The sequence below is a fragment of the Thalia democratica genome, chromosome 8 (genome assembly GCF_965202585.1).
Source record: "Thalia democratica chromosome 8, ktThaDemo2.hap1.1, whole genome shotgun sequence".
In the NCBI taxonomy this organism is placed as follows: domain Eukaryota; kingdom Metazoa; phylum Chordata; class Thaliacea; order Salpida; family Salpidae; genus Thalia; species Thalia democratica.
In genome coordinates this window covers 51785018-51804735 of record NC_139172.1, presented here as the reverse complement: position 1 = coordinate 51804735, position 19718 = coordinate 51785018, and the positions used below count along the sequence as shown (strand labels likewise).

Sequence of the window (19718 nt, the reverse complement as noted above, 5' to 3'; positions counted from 1 at the left end):
CTTAATAAAGATAAAGTACCAAACACCAAACATTTATCTCAAAGCAATACTTATAAGCTTCTTCAAGAGTATGTTTAAGGGCTTTTAAGTACTCAGTGAAGTATGTAGTTTAAATGCAGACAAAACTTGTTGAGTACACCATTAAGTGTACACACGAGTTTATTCAGTATTATGTTGAGTGTGCACATAAGTGTACTTCAAATCTTACTGGCTACTGAACAAATACTGTTAGGAGCGTTTAATTAAAAGAAAGATGTGAAATTAGCATCTAGTTGTTGTCTGTTTAAATCAGCTAAATGTTTGAAATTTAACATTTAAAAAAAATTATTTACCTAGTTTGTTTTAGCTATGCATACTTTAATCGAAGTAACTTGAAATAACTAAGTTTATTTAGAATTCTTTTTAATTTTTTAAATAAATAATTCTATTAGTTACAAGTTTCGTATTTTAGGTATAGTTTATATTAATAAAACATTTCAAAATGTTTCCACCAGTAAACAAGTCTAATGTAAGTTTCAGGATTAGGTAGTTTAACTATTTAATTGTCTCTAAACATAAATAGAACAACTTTACTTTATAATAAATATCTTACTATTATTTTATCAAATATTAACAAATTATTGACATACTACTTATAAACGTTCTTTATCTTTAAAAGTTTTAAGAACAAAATTAAGTTATTTAAATAAAAGTTTTTCTAAGTTGTAAAATTGCTGTTTTCAAATATTGTTTAAATATATATCCCACCTGTGAAACTACATTTAAATTTAAAACTTCAAAATAGAGCTCACATCATCATAACACACCGAATATAAATAAAAACGATGTTTCTGAATATTGCGATAAAATAAAAGAAGAAATTACAAATATTCACAATCAATCTCATTCGTTAGTTGTCTTATAATATTTTTATCAGCTATTTTTTTTTTGTAATTAAATATAATCTAAAAGTTATAGTTAGGCTACACCGATATAAAATAATATAAAACTTGTTATTAAAAAAATTAAACATAAGTTTTTAAATTTGAACTTTTCTACAGACTGAAACATGAATATGAAAAACTTGTTACAGATAAAACTGAAATTCAAAAGCAATGTGTTATGGTAAGAAAAAATATATGTTTATACGTATTTGCTTCTTTTCATTTTAACAATACTATTTTTGTACAGTAAGTTCTTAAAATTTCTTCACAGTATTACGAAATTTCGTATGGCCTCAACTTCGAAGTGCACAAAAGAGTTAGTTTTTTATTTATATTACTACTAAAGTTTCTAAACAATTACATCTTCTACTATAAATAAGTTGTTTAAAACTTAATAAAACAGAACACCATTTATGTTACGATGTTATTATTTCATTCTTAACTTATTGAAAATAGTGTTATTAACAGAGTGAAATGATAAAAAGAATGGTTGAAATAGTTCATCATTTAATACCCTTTTTACCCCCCCAGGTAATTGTTTCTTTTTATTTTATTTACTTTTTAATTGTATAACTTAACTAAAACTTAAACTTCGTTGCCTTAAATTTTTTATTACTATTTTTGGAGTTACTTGTACTAAAAAGCAGTTTATATTCTTAAAATAGTTATATAATGAATTAAAAAATTAATAAACTATCTCTATCGTAATTTTATTTTTCTTAAAATTAATATTTACCAGTTAGTTAAACACAACAAACTTGTATCTAGTGCAAAGTCGTACAACTTAATTAATCAATTATAAAGTTATTTGTGAAGGTTTTAATTTTTTTAATTTTTATAAATTATTTAAAGGTTGTTTTTGGTTATTTTAAAAACTTTTTAGCCAACAATTTATACTTTAATTTTGATTTCAAAATTTGTTTTTCTCATTTCAACCTTGTTTGTGGTTTATTTAAACTAACTTTTAATAGTTTTGACCACTGACTTGTAATTTAATTTTTTAAACTACAGAAGTTTTTACGCTTTGACATTTTGGCTCAATAATAGATTGTTCAAATTTAAACCGGTTTTTAAAAAATTGGAATATCTCTTACTTAAACTATTAGTTTTATTTTTAATATAATCCAAACGTTTCTTTGATTTTAATAATAACTGCCAAACAAATTGTTATTAAAATATATTTAAGTTTAATTAATTTTAAAAAGTTAATAATTTGTTTGATTGTTCATAATTACTATTCTTTAAAAACTTCAATTATTTTTTTTTCAACCATCAAAAATCAGCCTGTTGAAATTTTGCTACATGAAAAGAATAATTATTATCTAGTACTATTATCTAATAACTATCATATATGTTTACTTCAGTTCAACTAGCTTTTAAAATCTAAAAACAAACATATGTTTGTGTTTTATTTTGGGATTTCTTATTTAACGATACCTTCACTTTCATTATAAAACTAGTTTTGGTATTTTTTACAACTGTCATGAATTTTCTACAATACAAAATAATAATAAAATTTTATTTTTATTTACAGCAACAACATCATGCTACTATTTCTTTGAAACAAGCTAAAAACTATGATGTCACTCAACTAATAGCTGTAAGTTAATGGGTTAACCGTGTATAAAGCTTTAAATCAATGAAATTATCCAAAATAGTTACTTGTGAACTAATAACAAAATTTAAAATGATTTGACGACAATTAAATTAATTTAAATTAAAATTTAATCCTATTTGCGCATACCATGTACTTAAACTTTTTTTTTATATAAAATAACTTCAACTTTAAGAGTAATAATTAATTGTGTTAAACTTGTTTTAAACCACTCTAATTATTATATTTTATAAAAAAAAAGGATTATTATCAGGGTCAACAAGCAAGTTTACACCCTCATGTACCAGGTATTCCCCAAATTCAAAACCTACCACCTAATTTATCAGGACATCCACAGAACTTAGGATTTCAAAACTTGGCCTCAGCACAACAATCGTTACAGCTTGCCTTATCACAACATTTGCTTAGCAACTCACAGTTACCTCATCAGTTACTAGGCAACAATGTTCGCCCCCATTTACCAGCTTTACCCCAACCCAAGATACCTCAAATACCAACAATTGGAAATCAATCAATAAAAAAGGAACTAACACCAAATAACCATCATGGTTAGTTGATTTAATGTAAAAAATAAATTTCGTATTAAACTATATATCCATTTACTTATGTACTAACATGCTACAAGGAAAATAACGATACAAACTCATTAAAACTAAACTACTCAAATGTATGCTGTTTATTTTGTAACATAAAAACAATAAATGAAACTTCATTATTATTTTTAGGTAAAAATGGTTCGTTTCAACAAGTACACAAAAAACCTGGAAATCACCAAAATTTTACACAAGTATGTTGTTAGCTTTAATTTCAGTAATATTTATTAAAATACTTAAACCAAAAAAAATAGCTCTTTTTTTTTACCAATTGACTGGGTGAGGGCGTTATTATTTTATTTTCATGAAAAGAACTGTATAGTGCTACATATTTATATACATTTTTTTAGGAAGAAAGTCTTTTTTATAACAACACATCTAAGCTGTACTTCTTCTGATATATGTGTTTATGTTATAAAGCTATGACTGGAAAAATAATATTTACATACATAGTTTATAACAATTTTAAGAATTTTATTATTACTACTCTAAATCAAGAACTACAATAACTTAAAAATAAATTCTTCAATGTTATCTTAAAGCTATAAATATAGAATAAGTATAAAATAAAAAGCAAGAATTATAGTATATAAAAAAAATTGACCAGAAGGAAACTTTGCATTTAAAAATTACAAACTTTAATTTATTTTTAAATTGTGCTCCTTTTCACAAAATTAAAGGATTTACCGAGTTGTTGCAGCATGTATGCTAACTTTGTGGTTTAAAATTCACACACCGCAAATGTTTTGAAATTACATGGTTAACTTGACATGCTAAATATAAAAACTCCCTATGAAAATATGTTTAGACTTGTGTAAAGTTAATTCACAAGCACATTTTTTACTACAATGTTTTTACAGACATATTAATAACATTAAAAATCTTTTAAGTGCAAGTGATTCCAACCTTTCTGTTAATAATGTCTTTTTATAACAATTATAATACAAGTAGATAAGTATTACACAAGTTGGTAACATTAAGTAAGCTATCTGTAACTTAAGTATAGTTTTTGATAAATAAATTACAAATAAAACCAAGCAAGGCTTATACATGAATGTTTAAAAAATTAAATAAGTTATTGTAACTTAGTAAAATTAACTAGTAAGTTGATGATAAACAATATGTCATTTATTTTAGTAAATGTTGTACTTAAGTTATCGAGTTCGTCAAACAAACCTTATTTCTTTTATTAATAATTATTTTTATTATTAAAATAAAAACCAAGTAGAAAAACTTAATTAAATTTTTAGATAAAATATCAGAATCTGTGAGTTCTTTTTCTCTACTTCTCTAAAAATATAATTTACCAGGTTTATATATAAAAGTTTTACGTATACAAAGCATTATACTAAGGAAGTAGCATTATTATATGATTAAAAAGTTCCCCTTTTTTTTAGCTGAATTAAAGTTACGAAACAGTAGTTAATTATTTTCAAATAGTAAAACAGTAACGTTAATCCAATGTAAAAAATAACGTTACTTTTTTCACTAAGTTTAAATTTTGGTCGTTCCACAAAAAGCTATAAATTTCTTTACGATAACAAAATTTCTCTTGTGGTTTTGTGTGAATGGGCTTTTTATAAGCTGTCGTTTTGCAGTTTCTACCGATAACATCTAGTTTTTCAAAATTAATATTTTTAAATTGCTGTCTCTTTCAAGTTTACGAAGTGTCGCTACAAAAATTTCCATAAAGTTTTAAATTATTTTTTTAGATGTCTATCTAAATTTTAAAAGATAGGCATTTTCCTAGAGTATGAGTTCTTGGTAGAATTAAAATAACTTTTGCTATTTTTACAGTTGAAGTTCATAGTAGTACAAATGTGTTACATTTTTTAATTGTTTTTGTTGTTAAAAATCCTCATTGTACTTATATAACAATCAAATGTTATGTTTGTATTAAACATATGTTAGACAAGGTTATTAAAACTAAAAAGACAAAAATCTCAAAGTTAAGATCACTTTTTTGTTTTGTGTAGTTAGTATTTTTGCTTTTTAAATATTTTATTTTGCCAACATCAAACTCAAAGTTTCAAATTTTTAGTCAGTCTACTAAAATATTATAAACAGTTTTGTTCACAAACCTTTTTTATTTTTTCTTTACAGCTTTGTGCAATTTTTTTTTTTATATTTTATTCTACCTATTTTCTTAAGATTTGTTTTCACATATTTCACAAGCCTAAAACCTTTTTGAAATAGTGTTTACATTTCCTTAAGCTTTTCTTTGCAACTTTAAAAAGAAGTTAATTATTACTGTAATATCAAGTTAATAGAACTAACTTCCTTTACATAGTATTAAATTATTCTATTTCGATGTATTGTTTTTTTAAAAAGTAACACACATGTTTTTTATCTAATATTTATTTAAATTATTAAAAGGTAAAAAAAAATTAACTTGTGAAAAGCAAATGGTGTATCAATGTTTTACACGATGAAAATAAAATCCAACTAAACAGATGTCTAAATATTTACACTAAACAAATTAATAACATTAAGTTCGTGCCTTATCTAAATAAAGCGTGTTTAATTGAGGATACACAAAAAACATTTATAACATTTGTAAATTATCTTTTACTGGCTAAACAGAAATGCTTCTTGTAGTTGCTTATGTTAAATCTTAAATTTGATCTTAAAACCTAAAAATACATTAAAACAAATCTTAAAACCTTAAACTAAATTGTCTCTTTGTCCGATAAAAATACAAAGTAATGACTCTGGCTGTTTTAGAAAGTAGCTTGACAGAAACTTAGTATTTAAGTAGACAGTTAAGTTTGATGTTTTAATTGTTTATTTTAGTGTTCTATAGTAGACAGTTTGTGGTAAAGTTTATGTGTTTGTGATATGCTAAACATGTCAATAAATTCACGTTTCTGTGCTTTTTTTGATTTACATTTATCTTGGTTTTGGGTATTGTAGTTAAACTGACTTTTTTTGAGCTTTTATTACGTAAAAAGTTAGTAAAGCTTTTTGTCAAAGATCGATGCAGTAAACATATTAACTAACATAAAGTTTCCTTTACAATCAGATGTTTAAGTTGTGATGGCTCAAATTTTTAATAAATTCTACTTTTAGTTAAAGACCAACACATTTAAAAGCTAAAATAGATTTGTATTAGTTCACCATTTTTTTTGTCTGATTTAAAGTATTTTAAATACAAATGAAACTATGGCAAGTAAGTCATATTATCATATTTTAAATACCTTGTGTTGATGCGTATTTAAGTTCTTTTTTGTAAAATATATTGCTTAACAAGTTTACAAATTGTTTTTTTAAATTAAGAATGGAACACTAACTAATGGTATCATAACAGAAGAGGTGCACCAAAATGTTATACTTCCTACTACTAGAAATGATAAAGTAAATGGTGAGTATAATGGTCGTCATCATGAGCAAAATATTTCTGTCAAGAAAAGAAAACTAAACTCAAGTGAAGTGTGTAAAGTATTATATTTCAAATTACAGCAAGATTAAAAAACTAACAATGTGTTTCTTTGGATATTTTGAATACCTTAATTTATGTAAGGCTGAATCATGTTTTGTTTAAAACTTATTTCTATTAAATCTTAAAAAAGCTTTTCTGTGTTCACATTTTTATAATTTTACGATTCATGTTGATAGAAAAAACGTGAAATTTTACAAAAAAATTAAAATACACCAAAGTACACTTATAACGAATTATAAAAAGTCTATTTGCTATTAACCATGCATATAAGTCTAAAAAATATATAAAATATTTTTTTTACAGCTTACCGTTCTATCTATTTTCAAACTTTTACTCTAAAATAAATTATACTATTTATTTTATCTTAACTATGTACAGTGTATATAATACTTTGTTTAAATTTTGCACAACTTAAACTTGTTAACTAGTACAATTTAGTACTAAATACATTTTAATTTGTTCCGTGCAAACTTTATAATACTGTATAAGATCTAAAACTTTAACCGTTATAATTATTTAAAAATATTAAAATCAAGGTAGTGTTTATACCACAAAGATTTCAATACAAAAAGTTATCATGAAGTTGTTGTCGATTTCTTTAAAGAGATACAAGTTGATAAAGAAAAGTTATTTATTTAAGAAATATTAAATAAAAATTACAATCTATTTACGTATTAAATGTACAAAAGCTTCGACAGTTAAAAAAATCATGGATTTAAATTTCTACTTATTTTGTTAAACGATTTTAAAACAACGATTTAAAAGTGTGAAAATTTCGTGCGCAAAAAAATTACACGCATCGACATCACGATTTTTCTTTCATCTTCACGCGTTTTGTACTTATGACGTCAGAACCGTATGCTGGTTTTTGTAAAGAGGAAATTTGATAGCAAATGCGATAAGTGAAAAATTTAAGAAAAAATCTTAATACTTTTAGTTTTTATTTATTTACTTTTTGTAAAACTTCGTATACAAAAAGAAGAAATTATAAATAAATAAATATATTTATTACAACTATTTAAATATTTATTATTTATATAAAAAAAATTATTATAAATAAGAAAATGTTTATTACCTAAAAATTTTTTTACATACTTTTACTAGACATGAAGTTTTAATGTTATAGTAACATATATAATATCTAAACACAGTTTTTATTAGAAATGCATTAACAAAACACTTAGTAAAATAGTTAGCAGTATTTATATGTATTTAATATTTTTCAGAACATGTTGAAGCACACATTTTGGTAAATAAATATTCAACAAATGTATTATAAATAAACCAATTTATATAAATTGTTTACTAGTAATCACTATTAGTTTATCTGAAACATTATTACAAATTGTAAAGATATTTATTTTATGTTTTAGCACATTTTTAAGTCAATCTTATTGTTATTCTTGTGTAAAAATAAGCAAAATATTCAATTTAAACATTAACTAAACATATATTGAATGTAAACAGAAACTATATACTTTTAAAAGTAAAACTTAAGCTGTAATGCGAAAACATATGCCTTAAAATATAATACATACTGCAAACACTGTGTTTAATAAATGAACTAGATTTAATAAACTATTAATCCCTCAAACAAACTTCAACAGTTTTATAAGCCTCAAAATGTTAAAACTGCAAAAAAAAAAAAATTATAACTTGTTTATACTTTGGTAATAGAGAATTGAATTCAGATTTTAACAAATATGCATTCTTTTTATAAAGATACAACAAGAAAACCAACTAAATGCTCATCATACAAATGGAACCTTAAGAAATAGTCCTAACTTTGATAACTTTCTGAACAACGGAAACAAAGTCACGTTAGTTTTAATTAATATAATATTCAGAGTTAAAAAACCTAATATAATTCTAATTATTCCTAAAATAGTTTTTAAAACTCTCAAATTAATAATTCTCAAATGTTTTTTTTTTCAACAGGATAAAAACAGAACCAGTTAACGGCACTACAAATAACAATGGTCACTTACAAGATGACAAAAAAGTTGTCGTAAATCCTACTAATGGATTTAAACAAAAAACAGGTATTTAAATAACATAATACGTAAAAGTGCTCGATAAGCATTCTGTAGGATCTAAAACGTTTAAAAGAACTGAGTACAATTTAAATCAACAAAAAAAAGTTAAGAATTACAAATAAAGATTATAATTTAAAATACAAAAACAGCTTTTTGACACATATAATGTTTACAAACAGCTAGAACTAGGTCAGTTGTTCAAAGACCACAGCCAATTCAAATTTACCAAGTTGAACATCCCCCTAAAATTTGCATGTCGTCCCAATCTGATGTTACGTCACAATTACCTACTTCTACTATTATGTCGTCACAAATACACCATATTACGACGTCACAACTACGTAATCCTTACGAATAATCATCACCAACTTTAAAGCATGATTTAATGCCTAGTATGAGGTTAGATTTATTAATACACTACTACTGAAAAACCTTTAATAAGCTAATAAATTATGTTATAATAAAATCTAAAATAATATATTGATGAAAGTTCAGAATGCTTTTACGAACAAATCTAGAAACTTAAGATGGGTTTCGCTCAATGGGACACGTTCAAAATCCACCCGCAATCAAAATCCACCCGCGATCAAAATCCACCCGATCAAAATCCACCCGATCAAAATCCACCCGATCAAAATCCACCCGAGTCAAAATCCACCCGATCAAAATCCACCCGGGTCAAAATCCACCCGATCAAAATCTACCCGATTCAAAATCCACCCGATCAAAATCCACCCGGGTCAAAATCCACCCGATCAAAATCCATCCGAGTCAAAATCCACCCGAGTCAAAATCCACCCGTTTAAAATCAACCCGGTTCAAAATCCACCCGATCAAAATCAACCTGGTTCAAAATCCACCCGATTCAAATCAACCCGATCAAAATCAAATCGAGTCAAAATCCACCCGAGTCAAAATCCACCCGTTTAAAATCAACCCGGTTCAAAATCCACCCGATCAAAATCAACCCGGTTCAAAATCCACCCGATTAAAATCAACCCGATCAAAATCAACCCGAGTCAAAATCCACCCGATCAAATTCCACCCGGTTCAAAATCCACCCGGTTCAAAATCCACCCGATCAAAATCAACCCGAGTTCTTTTTTTTTCGAAATAAGAATTAATTTCTAATAGAATTTTGTAATATTGAATAAAGTTATATGTTTAAACAACTATTGGTATAAAAAAGAGTAAGTATTTATAAAGAAAGAAATTTTAATTTATTTAATAAAATAATTAAAAAAATAAGTTAAACAATATAATTAAACAGCATTAAAAAAAATTCATAGTAGCTTTACAAGTATTTAAAATGTTTATAATTTATTAATGTTAGTAGTGTTGGTGTTACTTTTAAAAAAAGAAGTTAAAAAAAAATAAAAAAAGAATTACGCTCAGTTTCAATCCATTTAAACTTCCTTCTAATTTAATTTCCCAAAGTCAATCATAATTAAATAAAAATATTTACTAAGGATAACTCATAGTAAATTAAAATATCAAAACTATAGAAGTTTATAAATTAGAAGAATCTTTAATAACATTTATTAAGCTAAAGAAAATTACAAAAATCAAATACCAAATAATGTAAATTTATGGAAAATGTTAATTAAATGTTACAAAAAGAAAATTAAAATATTAATCTAAAATTTTTGAGCTTTTTTTTTTGATATAAAAAGTTTTGTGTTTTGTGCTTTACTTAAACTTCAAAATAGTATTACATACAATATTTTATTATATAAAAAATTTTAACTAACAGTGTTTATAAAAAATAAAGTATAGATAAAGAATAATATAAAATTGCTACGTGATAATAAAATAAAAATCCTTTGTTAAATTTGGAAAAACTATCACCTATTAACTATATTTTAAACATTATTGTTTTCGACGTGGAAAAGACGTTAAAAGATATTTTTGGTGTGCGACTCGATAACTTTAAGGTATGTTCGTGCAAGAGGACTTAGGACCAAATATTTTGAGCGCTTTTATTTGTCGTTTAGTAAACAATTTATTGACGTTTCTTTTATTAGTAATTTTTAAAAACAGAACATAAGTTTTTATATAAAAATACGAAAACTAATTTACTAAAAATATAAATGAGGAATATGTAAGAAACAAATAAGTGTTTTAAAACAATTTTATTGTTTTCTATCTAATTTTTGTTACAAATATTTTTTAGTTATTTTTTTTAATTTATACAATAATTTTAGCTGCTATTATCGTTTTTTCAAAGTGTTTAAGTTAATTGAATTTTATTTTATTAAATGTTTTTTTTTATAAACCATCTATTTTTGAAAAAACTAAAAACTGTTTCGTCTAAAGTAACTAAAGTTATAAGTTATTTTTAATTAGATAACAACTTAATTTGCTAGTTTTTAACTAATAGTACAAATTAAAAAGCTAAACATTTTTCTATGAATTCTAAAGTCCTTTACATAAAACAAATATCGACTCTACAATTCATTGAGTTTGCTCAAATAGCTTGTAAATTGCAACTAAAAAAGTTAGTAGTTAGACTTGAGCTAGGGAAATTATATACTTTAGAATTGTAGTAGTAAACAAATAAGTTGAGTTTTTTAGAAATGACACTATATTTATAACAAATATTACGAAAAAAAAACTTATAACATTTTTAATTTATCATTAAAATGTTCTATTTTTACATAGGTTCATTAAAAAAAAGTATGTATTTCAGACAAGAGAGTTTAAATTCAAGTATAAGTTATTTTTATGAATTTTTGTACCAGACTGTATCAATTTAAACAATCGTATTATTAATTTTATTAATAGGTTAAGGCCAGTTTTGAAAGTGATTAATTGAGTGGTTTTATAAAATTTAATCTCTTTTGGTTAACGTTTAAATTTTAAATTTAAAATTTTCTAATCTAAAACTTTTAATTTACATGCGATAAATTTTCTTGAATTAATTTCCGACAATTTAAGTTAAAAGCTATAACTGCATGTTTTTAATTAATTAGTTGTAAACGTTTTATGTTTTTTTATAAATATAAAGTTGCATAGAAATTGTAATTAAGTAAGATAAATTATTATTTACTGTTCAATATTATATTGTTAATTGATATTTTTTAATTCATAGAAATGGAAATGTTATTATTTACCACTATTTTTTTTAAATATAATCTTCATATAAAAAAAGTCCATTTGTTAAAACTTGAAATTTTAAGTAATTTAATTAAAAATGAAACAATATTAAAATTAAACAAAATTTTATATTGGTTATAACGAATTTAAACGGTAAAGACAACTATTGTTATAACAAATTGTTTAGTAGACAAATTAACTTTAAAAGCGTGAAAATTTTGTCTAACAAATAAAACCTGAAATTAATAAATATTTAATTTAAAGTTAATATTGAAAAATCTTTAAATGGCAATACAGTAAAGGTAACTATCTAAAGTAAATTAGTGACCTTTTCTTAACAAAGAGAACTTTTATAGATAAATATCTTGTTAAGACCTTTCACATAAAAAAATTATATTAAAAAAAACACAAACTAAATGAATTTTAAACGTTTGCCTTTTACTTTTTTGTAATTAAAAGTAACGAAGATGCAGTTGGATTTAATCAGAGTCGGCAGACAATTGTTTATCTCGGGCCAAATTTCATGTTTCAATTTTTTCCGCGAGCCGTTTTTTATTCAATTTTTGTTTTTAATCTGTTTTAGTCACGTTTATCTACTTAAAGGGATCAGGCCTGGCATATTTAAAATGTATATTTTTTCTAAAGTCGAAAACTATTTTTTTAAAAAAACTTGTGTCATATTATTATTTCTATCATTATTTACAAGGTGTAGATCATTAAAAACAGGTGTAGATCATTATGTACACTTTTTATAATCAATTTCTATTATTTTATTTGTATTTTCTTTTTAGTAGTTAAAAAAAATCTTTTTTTATTTAATGCACAGCATATCACGTATTTAAAATTTTAGTGATTTTGTTAAACTAGTTAAAATATAAACAAATATTAATACTTTCATTTTAAACAGTGTAAGTTTTTCTTTTAAAACCTTTAAATACCTTAATAATCTATCTAAAGTTTTTCGGGTTGCAACTTTTTGAAACAAAAAAAGTACAACAGTTACTTCAACCCAGTCACCGTGTTTTTAAAAGTTAAAAACATGTAAAATTGCCAATTAAAAAAACTTTGCAATATTATATAAGTAATTTATCCAAGTACGTAAGCTTTTGTTGTTTAAAAGGAAAAGTAAAGTCTAAACTTTAAAGAAAAACTTCTAGATTTACTATCTGTCTTTTTTCACATCTAAGGCTTAAGCATAATAAATGATTTTTAAATGATATTCAGAAACTTAAAAACAAACTATTAGAATTTCTTTTTCTTTTTTGAAAATTTCAATTTAAATTTTGTTTTGTTTATTTGACCAAATTTACATGCTCGAGGGCCACATATTTACACTTCGAGGGCCGCAGTTTGCTGACCCCTAAATTAAATGGATTAATTTGTATTATAAATGGTAGCTTTCACTTGTAATACTCAGTTTTTATAAAAATTATATCGTGTGACGTATTTGTTTAAAAATTACTTAAAAGTTCTAAATTATTAAATTTTATACCTAGAAACAGTAAATTATAATTGATTGTCGTGTAATTGTGATTGAGATAATACAAGATTATTTTTTCTGGCACATCCTTTAGTTTTCTAAAAGTTTTAACATAGTCATATTTGTATAGTAAAACTTTAATTTATTTATCCTGACGTTGTTAAACTTTTATTAGCTCTTATAGTTATACTTATATCAAAAACAACAGTACCTTTAAAAGCTGCTTGCCGGCTGTAGCTATTCAAAATTATATTCAGTAATCAAAAAAACAAAAATATTTTTGTCAAAAATTCCTTATAATAAGCAAAAATACCAAATAACAACTCAAAAAACCTCACAAAATAAGTTCAATCTGTAGTACATTTTTTATATTCTTAAGTCAATTTATAAGGGACAAAAATACAAGATTTTATAAGTGTTTTTTAAATAAAACTTGTTTAAGATTGGTACTTTAGAGTGGTGAGATTTGTTTAAATGATACTTGATTTAAAAAGAAATAAATAAACAAGGTGCTTGTTTCGATTCGGTTGGATTTTGACTTTGGTTGATTTTGTGTCGGTAGGATTTTGACTCGGGTAGATTTTAACTCGGATGAATTTTGATCGGGTGGATTTTGACTCGGGTGGATTTTGATCGGGTGGATTTTGATCGGGTGGATTTTGATCGGGTGGATTTTAAACCGGGTGGATTTTGATCGGGTGGATTTTGAAACGGGTGGATTTAGAGTTGGGTTGATTTTGATCGAGTGGATTTTGAACCGGGTGGATTTTGATCGGGTGTATTTTGAACCGGGTGGATTTTGATCGGGTGAATTTTGAACCGGGTGGATTTAGAGTCGGGTTGATTTTGATCGAGTGGATTTTGAACCGGGTGGATTTTGAACCGGGTGGATTTTAATCGGGTGGATTTTAACTCGAGTGGATTTTGATCGGGTGGATTTTGATCGGATGGATTTTGAACCGGGTTGATTTTGATCGGGTGGATTTTGACTCGGGTTGATTTTGATCGGGTAGATTTTGACTCGGGTGGATTTTGATCGGGTGGATTTTGACCCGGGTGGATTTTGATCGGGTGGATTTTGAACCGGGTGGATTTTGATCGGGTGGATTTTGAATGCGGGTGGATTTTGATCGGGTGGATTTTGAACGCGGGTGGATTTTGATAGTATACCCGCTCAATTAACCTTTTGTTCACAGTATTAAGATTTATTACCTTAAATTATGTCACTGACAAAACAATCTCTTCATTCAATCACACAAATTGTGTAAATAATCTCTAAAACAACGTAATTCAATTTAACGAGGTCAAAAATTTGTAGTTTTTATTATAACTAGAAACTTGTCGCTCAACAGAACACAACCTTGTATTTATCATTATTCATCATTAAACTCCGCAACACCTAAAAGAGTGAGAAACCCATCCAATTATATGAATGAAATGCCTGAAAAAGTAAACGAATTGTGTTCACTCAAGCATGACCAAATTGTTTGCGCTGTTGCTATTGGTTCAAATGATCAACAGAGACCTCTAGTGTACACTGGCGGTAAAGGATGCGTTAAAGTAAGCTGAAATAGCTAGTTTAAAAAGTACATACAGTTTTTAGTAAAGTAAATAACTTTGATTTAAAAATGAAAACATCTGTGCTAAAGTAGATTCTATAAAATTAATTTAAAATTTGTTTTGCTTACGTAGTATAAGTTCTATTGTGTTTTGAAAAATAAATTTTGTATCAAAGCAACTGAGATGAACACTTATTATACTACTTCTTTTGTAATCTTTAGTACCAATCACACTTAATTGTGGTTAAAAAACTAATTCAAACATTTAATACTTTTTTGTTTTTGAACTTTAGTGTTTGTATTAACAAAGCCTCATCTAGCTTAAATTAATATTTAATAAAGCACACTACTCATAAGGCTTTCTACGGATTACTAGATTTAGTGGTCGATAAATTACTAGCGGCATGTGTTATTTTGTATGCAGACTTGTGGTTAGACTGCCTTTTTAAATTATTGTTTTGACAACAGCTCTGAAAACATTAAACGGCTTTGGTATATTACCACTACCAAAAAGAGTATTCAAAGTAAATTTTTAATTACAACAATGTATCTAATATATACTTAACCTTTTAAAAGTTTATTCTGTTTTAGTCTATTTTCTATTAAAAAAAAATAATTTTCACTTAATCACTTCAACTTAAATCATATAATGATGCCAACTTTAATAGAAGCAAAGTATAATCTGTTAATATATTTTTTTATTAAAGTTAAAAAAAAAACTAATTTACTTATAATTTTTGTCTTGTAAACTAAATTTTTAAATATTAATATTAATTTTATTTTTAACTTATTTATGCATGAAATCATCAGTCAATGCTAGTCTAAACAAAACTTGTACTAACTTAACTTAAACTAAAAAAAAAAATCAAAAGGTTGGAATAGAAAATGGTTAAAAACAAGCAAATTATGTTTGTGGTTATCAAATAAATTATTTAACAGCCGTAATATTTGCCTGTCTTTTTAACTAAACTTGCTCAAACCTTTTAATTAATTATCATGCTTCTCTCGGTAATTACTGATTATCATATTTTGCGGTTTATAAATAACCAAAAACATATGTTTTTACCCGGAAAAAAGTAGGCTACGTTTAAAGTGAAACGTTTCAACCGTACATTTTTGCTAAAATGAAGATACTGTTTAAAATTACTATATTGGTATGATTTTTTTCACTATATTTCTTATGAATAAAAGTAAACTTTGAAACAATAATTTTGCTTATCGTATATTGTTTATTAAACGAAAAAAAGAAGCGCTAAAATATTTGGTTCTCGGACCTGGTGTACGAAAAAACCTTTCGGTTATCGAGTCATATACCAGGATTCAGTTTAAAGTCATTATCAAATTGAACACTATTATTTTGTAAAGAACTTTTGGATTTTGCAATCTGGGTCAAATTCTATCAATATAATATTGAAATCTTATTTATTTTAGTTCATACTTGTCGATTTTTTATACAGAACTGGGATATTTCGCAATCTTGGTCAAACAATGAAATATCAAAACCAGTGATGCATATCAATTGTCTTGATGACGAAAGTTACATAAGAAGTTGCAAAGTTATAAATGAGGGAAAATCCCTTTTAATTGGCGGTGAATCGTCTTTGATATCTGTGTATGATCTCAATTGTAGGGGAACCCCTAAACTTAAAGTATGAAAACATTTTTTGAACATTATATAGTTTGGTTGTGAATTCACTAGCTTTATAATATTATTGAGTAGAAAAATGTTTATAAAAGCGACTAATCTTACTTTTTAGGCTATTATAAAAGTTTACCAACAACCGTTTAAACTAGTTTTAAAAACAACTTCAGTATTAAACAATGAATCATAGCAATCAAAATACTTAAACTTAAAATTTTATTAAGCTTTTAAAATTGTTTTTCTAAACTTCTTAGCAGTTTAATTTAAACATTTTAGAAATTAGAAGTAACATTTAAAAAGTACAATTTAATATGTTAGAAAGCATAATTTGTTAATAAACTTATAAATTAGTTTTGAAGTGTCATTGTGACTAAAGAAATACTAATGATCAAAACTTATTTCAATTTATTATTTTAAAAACTTTCAGGCAAACTTGGAATCACCTTCAGCAGCTTGTTACGCTCTAGCAGTTTCTCAGGATTCCAAAATATGTTTCAGTTGTTGTTCAGATGGTAACATTAATATGTGGGACATTCATAATCAGAAACTAATTAAGTTAGTTAATATCTTAACGTACTGTGAAACAAAAATGTAGTCTTTATAATTAATACCAGATAAATATTTTAAGTGTTATAAAACTCATTTAAACCAATAACTATTTTACTAGATAGCTGAAACTATTAAGCAACATAATTTATTTTTATCATCCGAATAAATTTATTTAAAAACACTGACCAAAATTATCTTATTAAAATTACTCCAAACAGGAAATTCATAGGACATACAGACGGAGCATCTTGTATTGACATTTGTGAAATGAAATTGTTTACTGGTGGATTGGACAACACTGTCAGATGTTGGGATATTCGTCAAGACAAACAAATTTCCCACATCAATTCAAATAGTCAGGTTTTCTCATTAGGGTATTCACCTAAAAATAACTGGATCGCTGTTGGGTTAGTTTTTTTTTTTTTGTTTCATTTCGATAGTTATTATGTGTTAACTAAAATAAAACAAGTTTTGTTGCTTTTCAAAATTACTTATGTACTTATTATTATTTGCAAAAGTGTTTAATGTAAAATAAAGTAAGGTATTTATGTATTTTTTGGTTTGGTTACATATGTATTAATTGGATAGGTGACAGAAAAGCACAGCGTCACTTTAGCATGGAGTCACATTTTAACACGGCGTCACTTTAGCACGGAGTAACGCTTTAGCACAGCGAGGAGTGACACTTTAGCACTGCGTCACTTTAGAACAGAGTGACACTTTAGTACATAATTATTACAATCTTTTAAAATGTTCATTTAAATAATGTTTAATTATCTAATATTATTAAATTAAAAAACAAATAATTGTAAAAATTCTAACACTTTTAAAAATAATGTAAAAAAAAAATTTAATGAAGTTTTTACTATGAGGTCAAAATTTAGCCTGATTAAACCTATTTAAAGCATTTGAAAAAAAGAATTTTAACAATTCTAGAGATTGTATTTATTGCTAGCTTTATGACAATACTTTTTTGTCGAAAACTTTAAAGTAAAAGTATGAAAATATATTCCTCTAAAACTAGGTATTTATATCGGCCATCTTCAACAAAGTTGAGATATTTTATCGATAATAAACAATGAACTTCACCGCAAGATCAACAACAACAGCATCTGAGACAATCCTACGACTAGATCATAACAGCGGTTTCTCGCGACTATTCATGTCTGATAAGTCCTAATTAGGACGAAACCGGTCGTGGGATTATCTCAGATGTTGTTGTTGTTGATCTTGCAGTCAAGTTCATTGTTTATTATACATCTAAAACTTAATAAAAAAAACAAGTAAATAAAGTCTATAAAGTTAATTTTGTTTTAGTTTTTACACATTTTATTTAAAGCTTGTTAACTTTTTGTTTTTGTGTTCCGTAGTTCGTTTTTAGATTTTTAAGCAATACAGTAATTATTTGATTTAAGCTAAGAAAAAAATACAAAATAAACTCCGTGCTAAAGTGACGCCGTGCTAAAGTAACACTCTGTGCTAAAGTTTCACTCCGCGCTAAAGTTACATATTACATGGTCTTTTATTTGTTACATTTTTTTATACATAAAGTAAAATTTTATATGAACTCCTTTGAACTAATTTTTCAATATCTCTATTATTTCTAAGCTTGAATAACTTTTAATTTTACAAAAAAAAAATACATATTAATTATCATTTATAGAATGGAAAACAGCAGTATAGAGGTGTACAATGAAGATAATAATGAAAAGTATCAAATAAAATATCATGAAAATTGCGTACTTTCGTTAAAATATTCACATTACAATGATTGGTTTATATCAACTGGTAAAGATAATATGATTAATGGTTGGAAAAGTCCTTATGGTGCAAATATTTTCAATGTACGTTTATTTGTATTTATTGTTCATTATTAAATCTTATAATAAACAAACGTTTTTTTAAACAGCTTCATACACTTTGTCAGTAAATAAGTTAAAAGTTACATTAAATGTGTCGCAAAATAATTAAAACTCATTTAAGTATTTTCATTGTTTTGTATGGTTATAAAAAATTGCAAATTAGTTTGTTTTATTTATTTTCTTTTAAAGAACCTTAATATCAAGTATGTTTTTTGGTTTCTTTTGTAATTTATATAGAAACTATTAAAATTATTCTTTTATATTTCATTGTAATAAAAAAAAAACTTCGATAAATTTTATCATTTTAAGAAGTTATTTATTTAATTTTATTACAGCTAAAAGAAAGTTCGTCAGTACTGTGTTGCGATATTTCAAAAGATGATAAATACATAGTAACTGGTTCCGGAGATAAAAAAGCAACTGTTTATCGATGTAGTTACAAATAAAAACGATTAATTAAAAACACTAGATCTAGTGCTTTCCATGAAGATGAGTTTCTCGGAGCTAGATAGTTTGTATGAGATTATTTTTAAGAAACATGATTTGAAGAAAACTGTTGAATATCAAATGACTTGATTCACACGGTTTAAAAATTTTTTAAGAAAAAGGACATTTCAGTTAGGCTCTCGACACTTTGAATTTTGACTTGAATTTTATTTTTTTTTTATGAACCTTTTAATACCAACATCCACTTAAATGTATTTAATTTTTTTTTTATGTTTTACATCACATTAACTACATTCTATAATTAATACTTTACTTAAGTTTTTTAGGTATGAGTTTTTAAAAATATATATTTAACTTTAGTTGATTTTCTGTTTTTTTTTCTTGTTTTCTTTTTTATCATTTAAATATAAATGAACTGAGATTTTTTATTTACTATTTTGATAATATGATTAACAACAGTTTGATTTTTTTTAGTAG

General features: G+C 25.2%; 2 protein-coding genes across 2 annotated transcripts; both read left to right on the top strand.

Annotated features, from left to right (window-relative positions):
* Positions 1–457: 457 nt before the first annotated feature.
* On the top strand, positions 458–9061 carry LOC145843313 (uncharacterized). Its single transcript, XM_082950775.1, has 12 exons — positions 458–508; positions 785–888; positions 1041–1104; positions 1195–1239; positions 1392–1454; positions 2458–2523; positions 2792–3086; positions 3264–3325; positions 6408–6560; positions 8293–8390; positions 8509–8612; positions 8786–9061. The coding sequence occupies exons 1-12, from the start codon at positions 482–484 to the stop codon at positions 8962–8964; spliced, it is 1260 nt and encodes a 419-aa protein (XP_082806901.1). The 5' UTR covers positions 458–481; the 3' UTR covers positions 8965–9061.
* Positions 9062–14619: 5558 nt separating this feature from the next.
* Positions 14620–19419, top strand: LOC145842698 (transducin-like enhancer protein 4). Its single transcript, XM_082950174.1, has 6 exons — positions 14620–14742; positions 16199–16390; positions 16811–16938; positions 17151–17339; positions 18596–18776; positions 19130–19419. Exons 1-6 carry the CDS (start codon positions 14620–14622, stop codon positions 19238–19240), a joined length of 924 nt encoding a protein of 307 aa, XP_082806300.1. The 3' UTR covers positions 19241–19419.
* The last annotated feature ends 299 nt before the right edge of the window (positions 19420–19718 follow it).

Excerpts from the sequence above, each read along its gene's own strand:
- LOC145842698 (XM_082950174.1), top strand. The coding sequence starts at position 14,620 with ATGCCTGAAAAAGTAAACGAATTGTGTTCACTCAAGCATGACCAAATT. Across the intron at positions 16,939-17,150 it reads CATAATCAGAAACTAATTAA|GAAATTCATAGGACATACAG; the intron begins GTTAGTTAATAT and ends TACTCCAAACAG. Across the intron at positions 17,340-18,595 it reads AATAACTGGATCGCTGTTGG|AATGGAAAACAGCAGTATAG; the intron begins GTTAGTTTTTTT and ends TATCATTTATAG.
- LOC145843313 (XM_082950775.1), top strand. The coding sequence starts at position 482 with ATGTTTCCACCAGTAAACAAGTCTAAT. Across the intron at positions 889-1,040 it reads ATTCACAATCAATCTCATTC|ACTGAAACATGAATATGAAA; the intron begins GTTAGTTGTCTT and ends ACTTTTCTACAG. Across the intron at positions 8,613-8,785 it reads TGGATTTAAACAAAAAACAG|CTAGAACTAGGTCAGTTGTT; the intron begins GTATTTAAATAA and ends GTTTACAAACAG.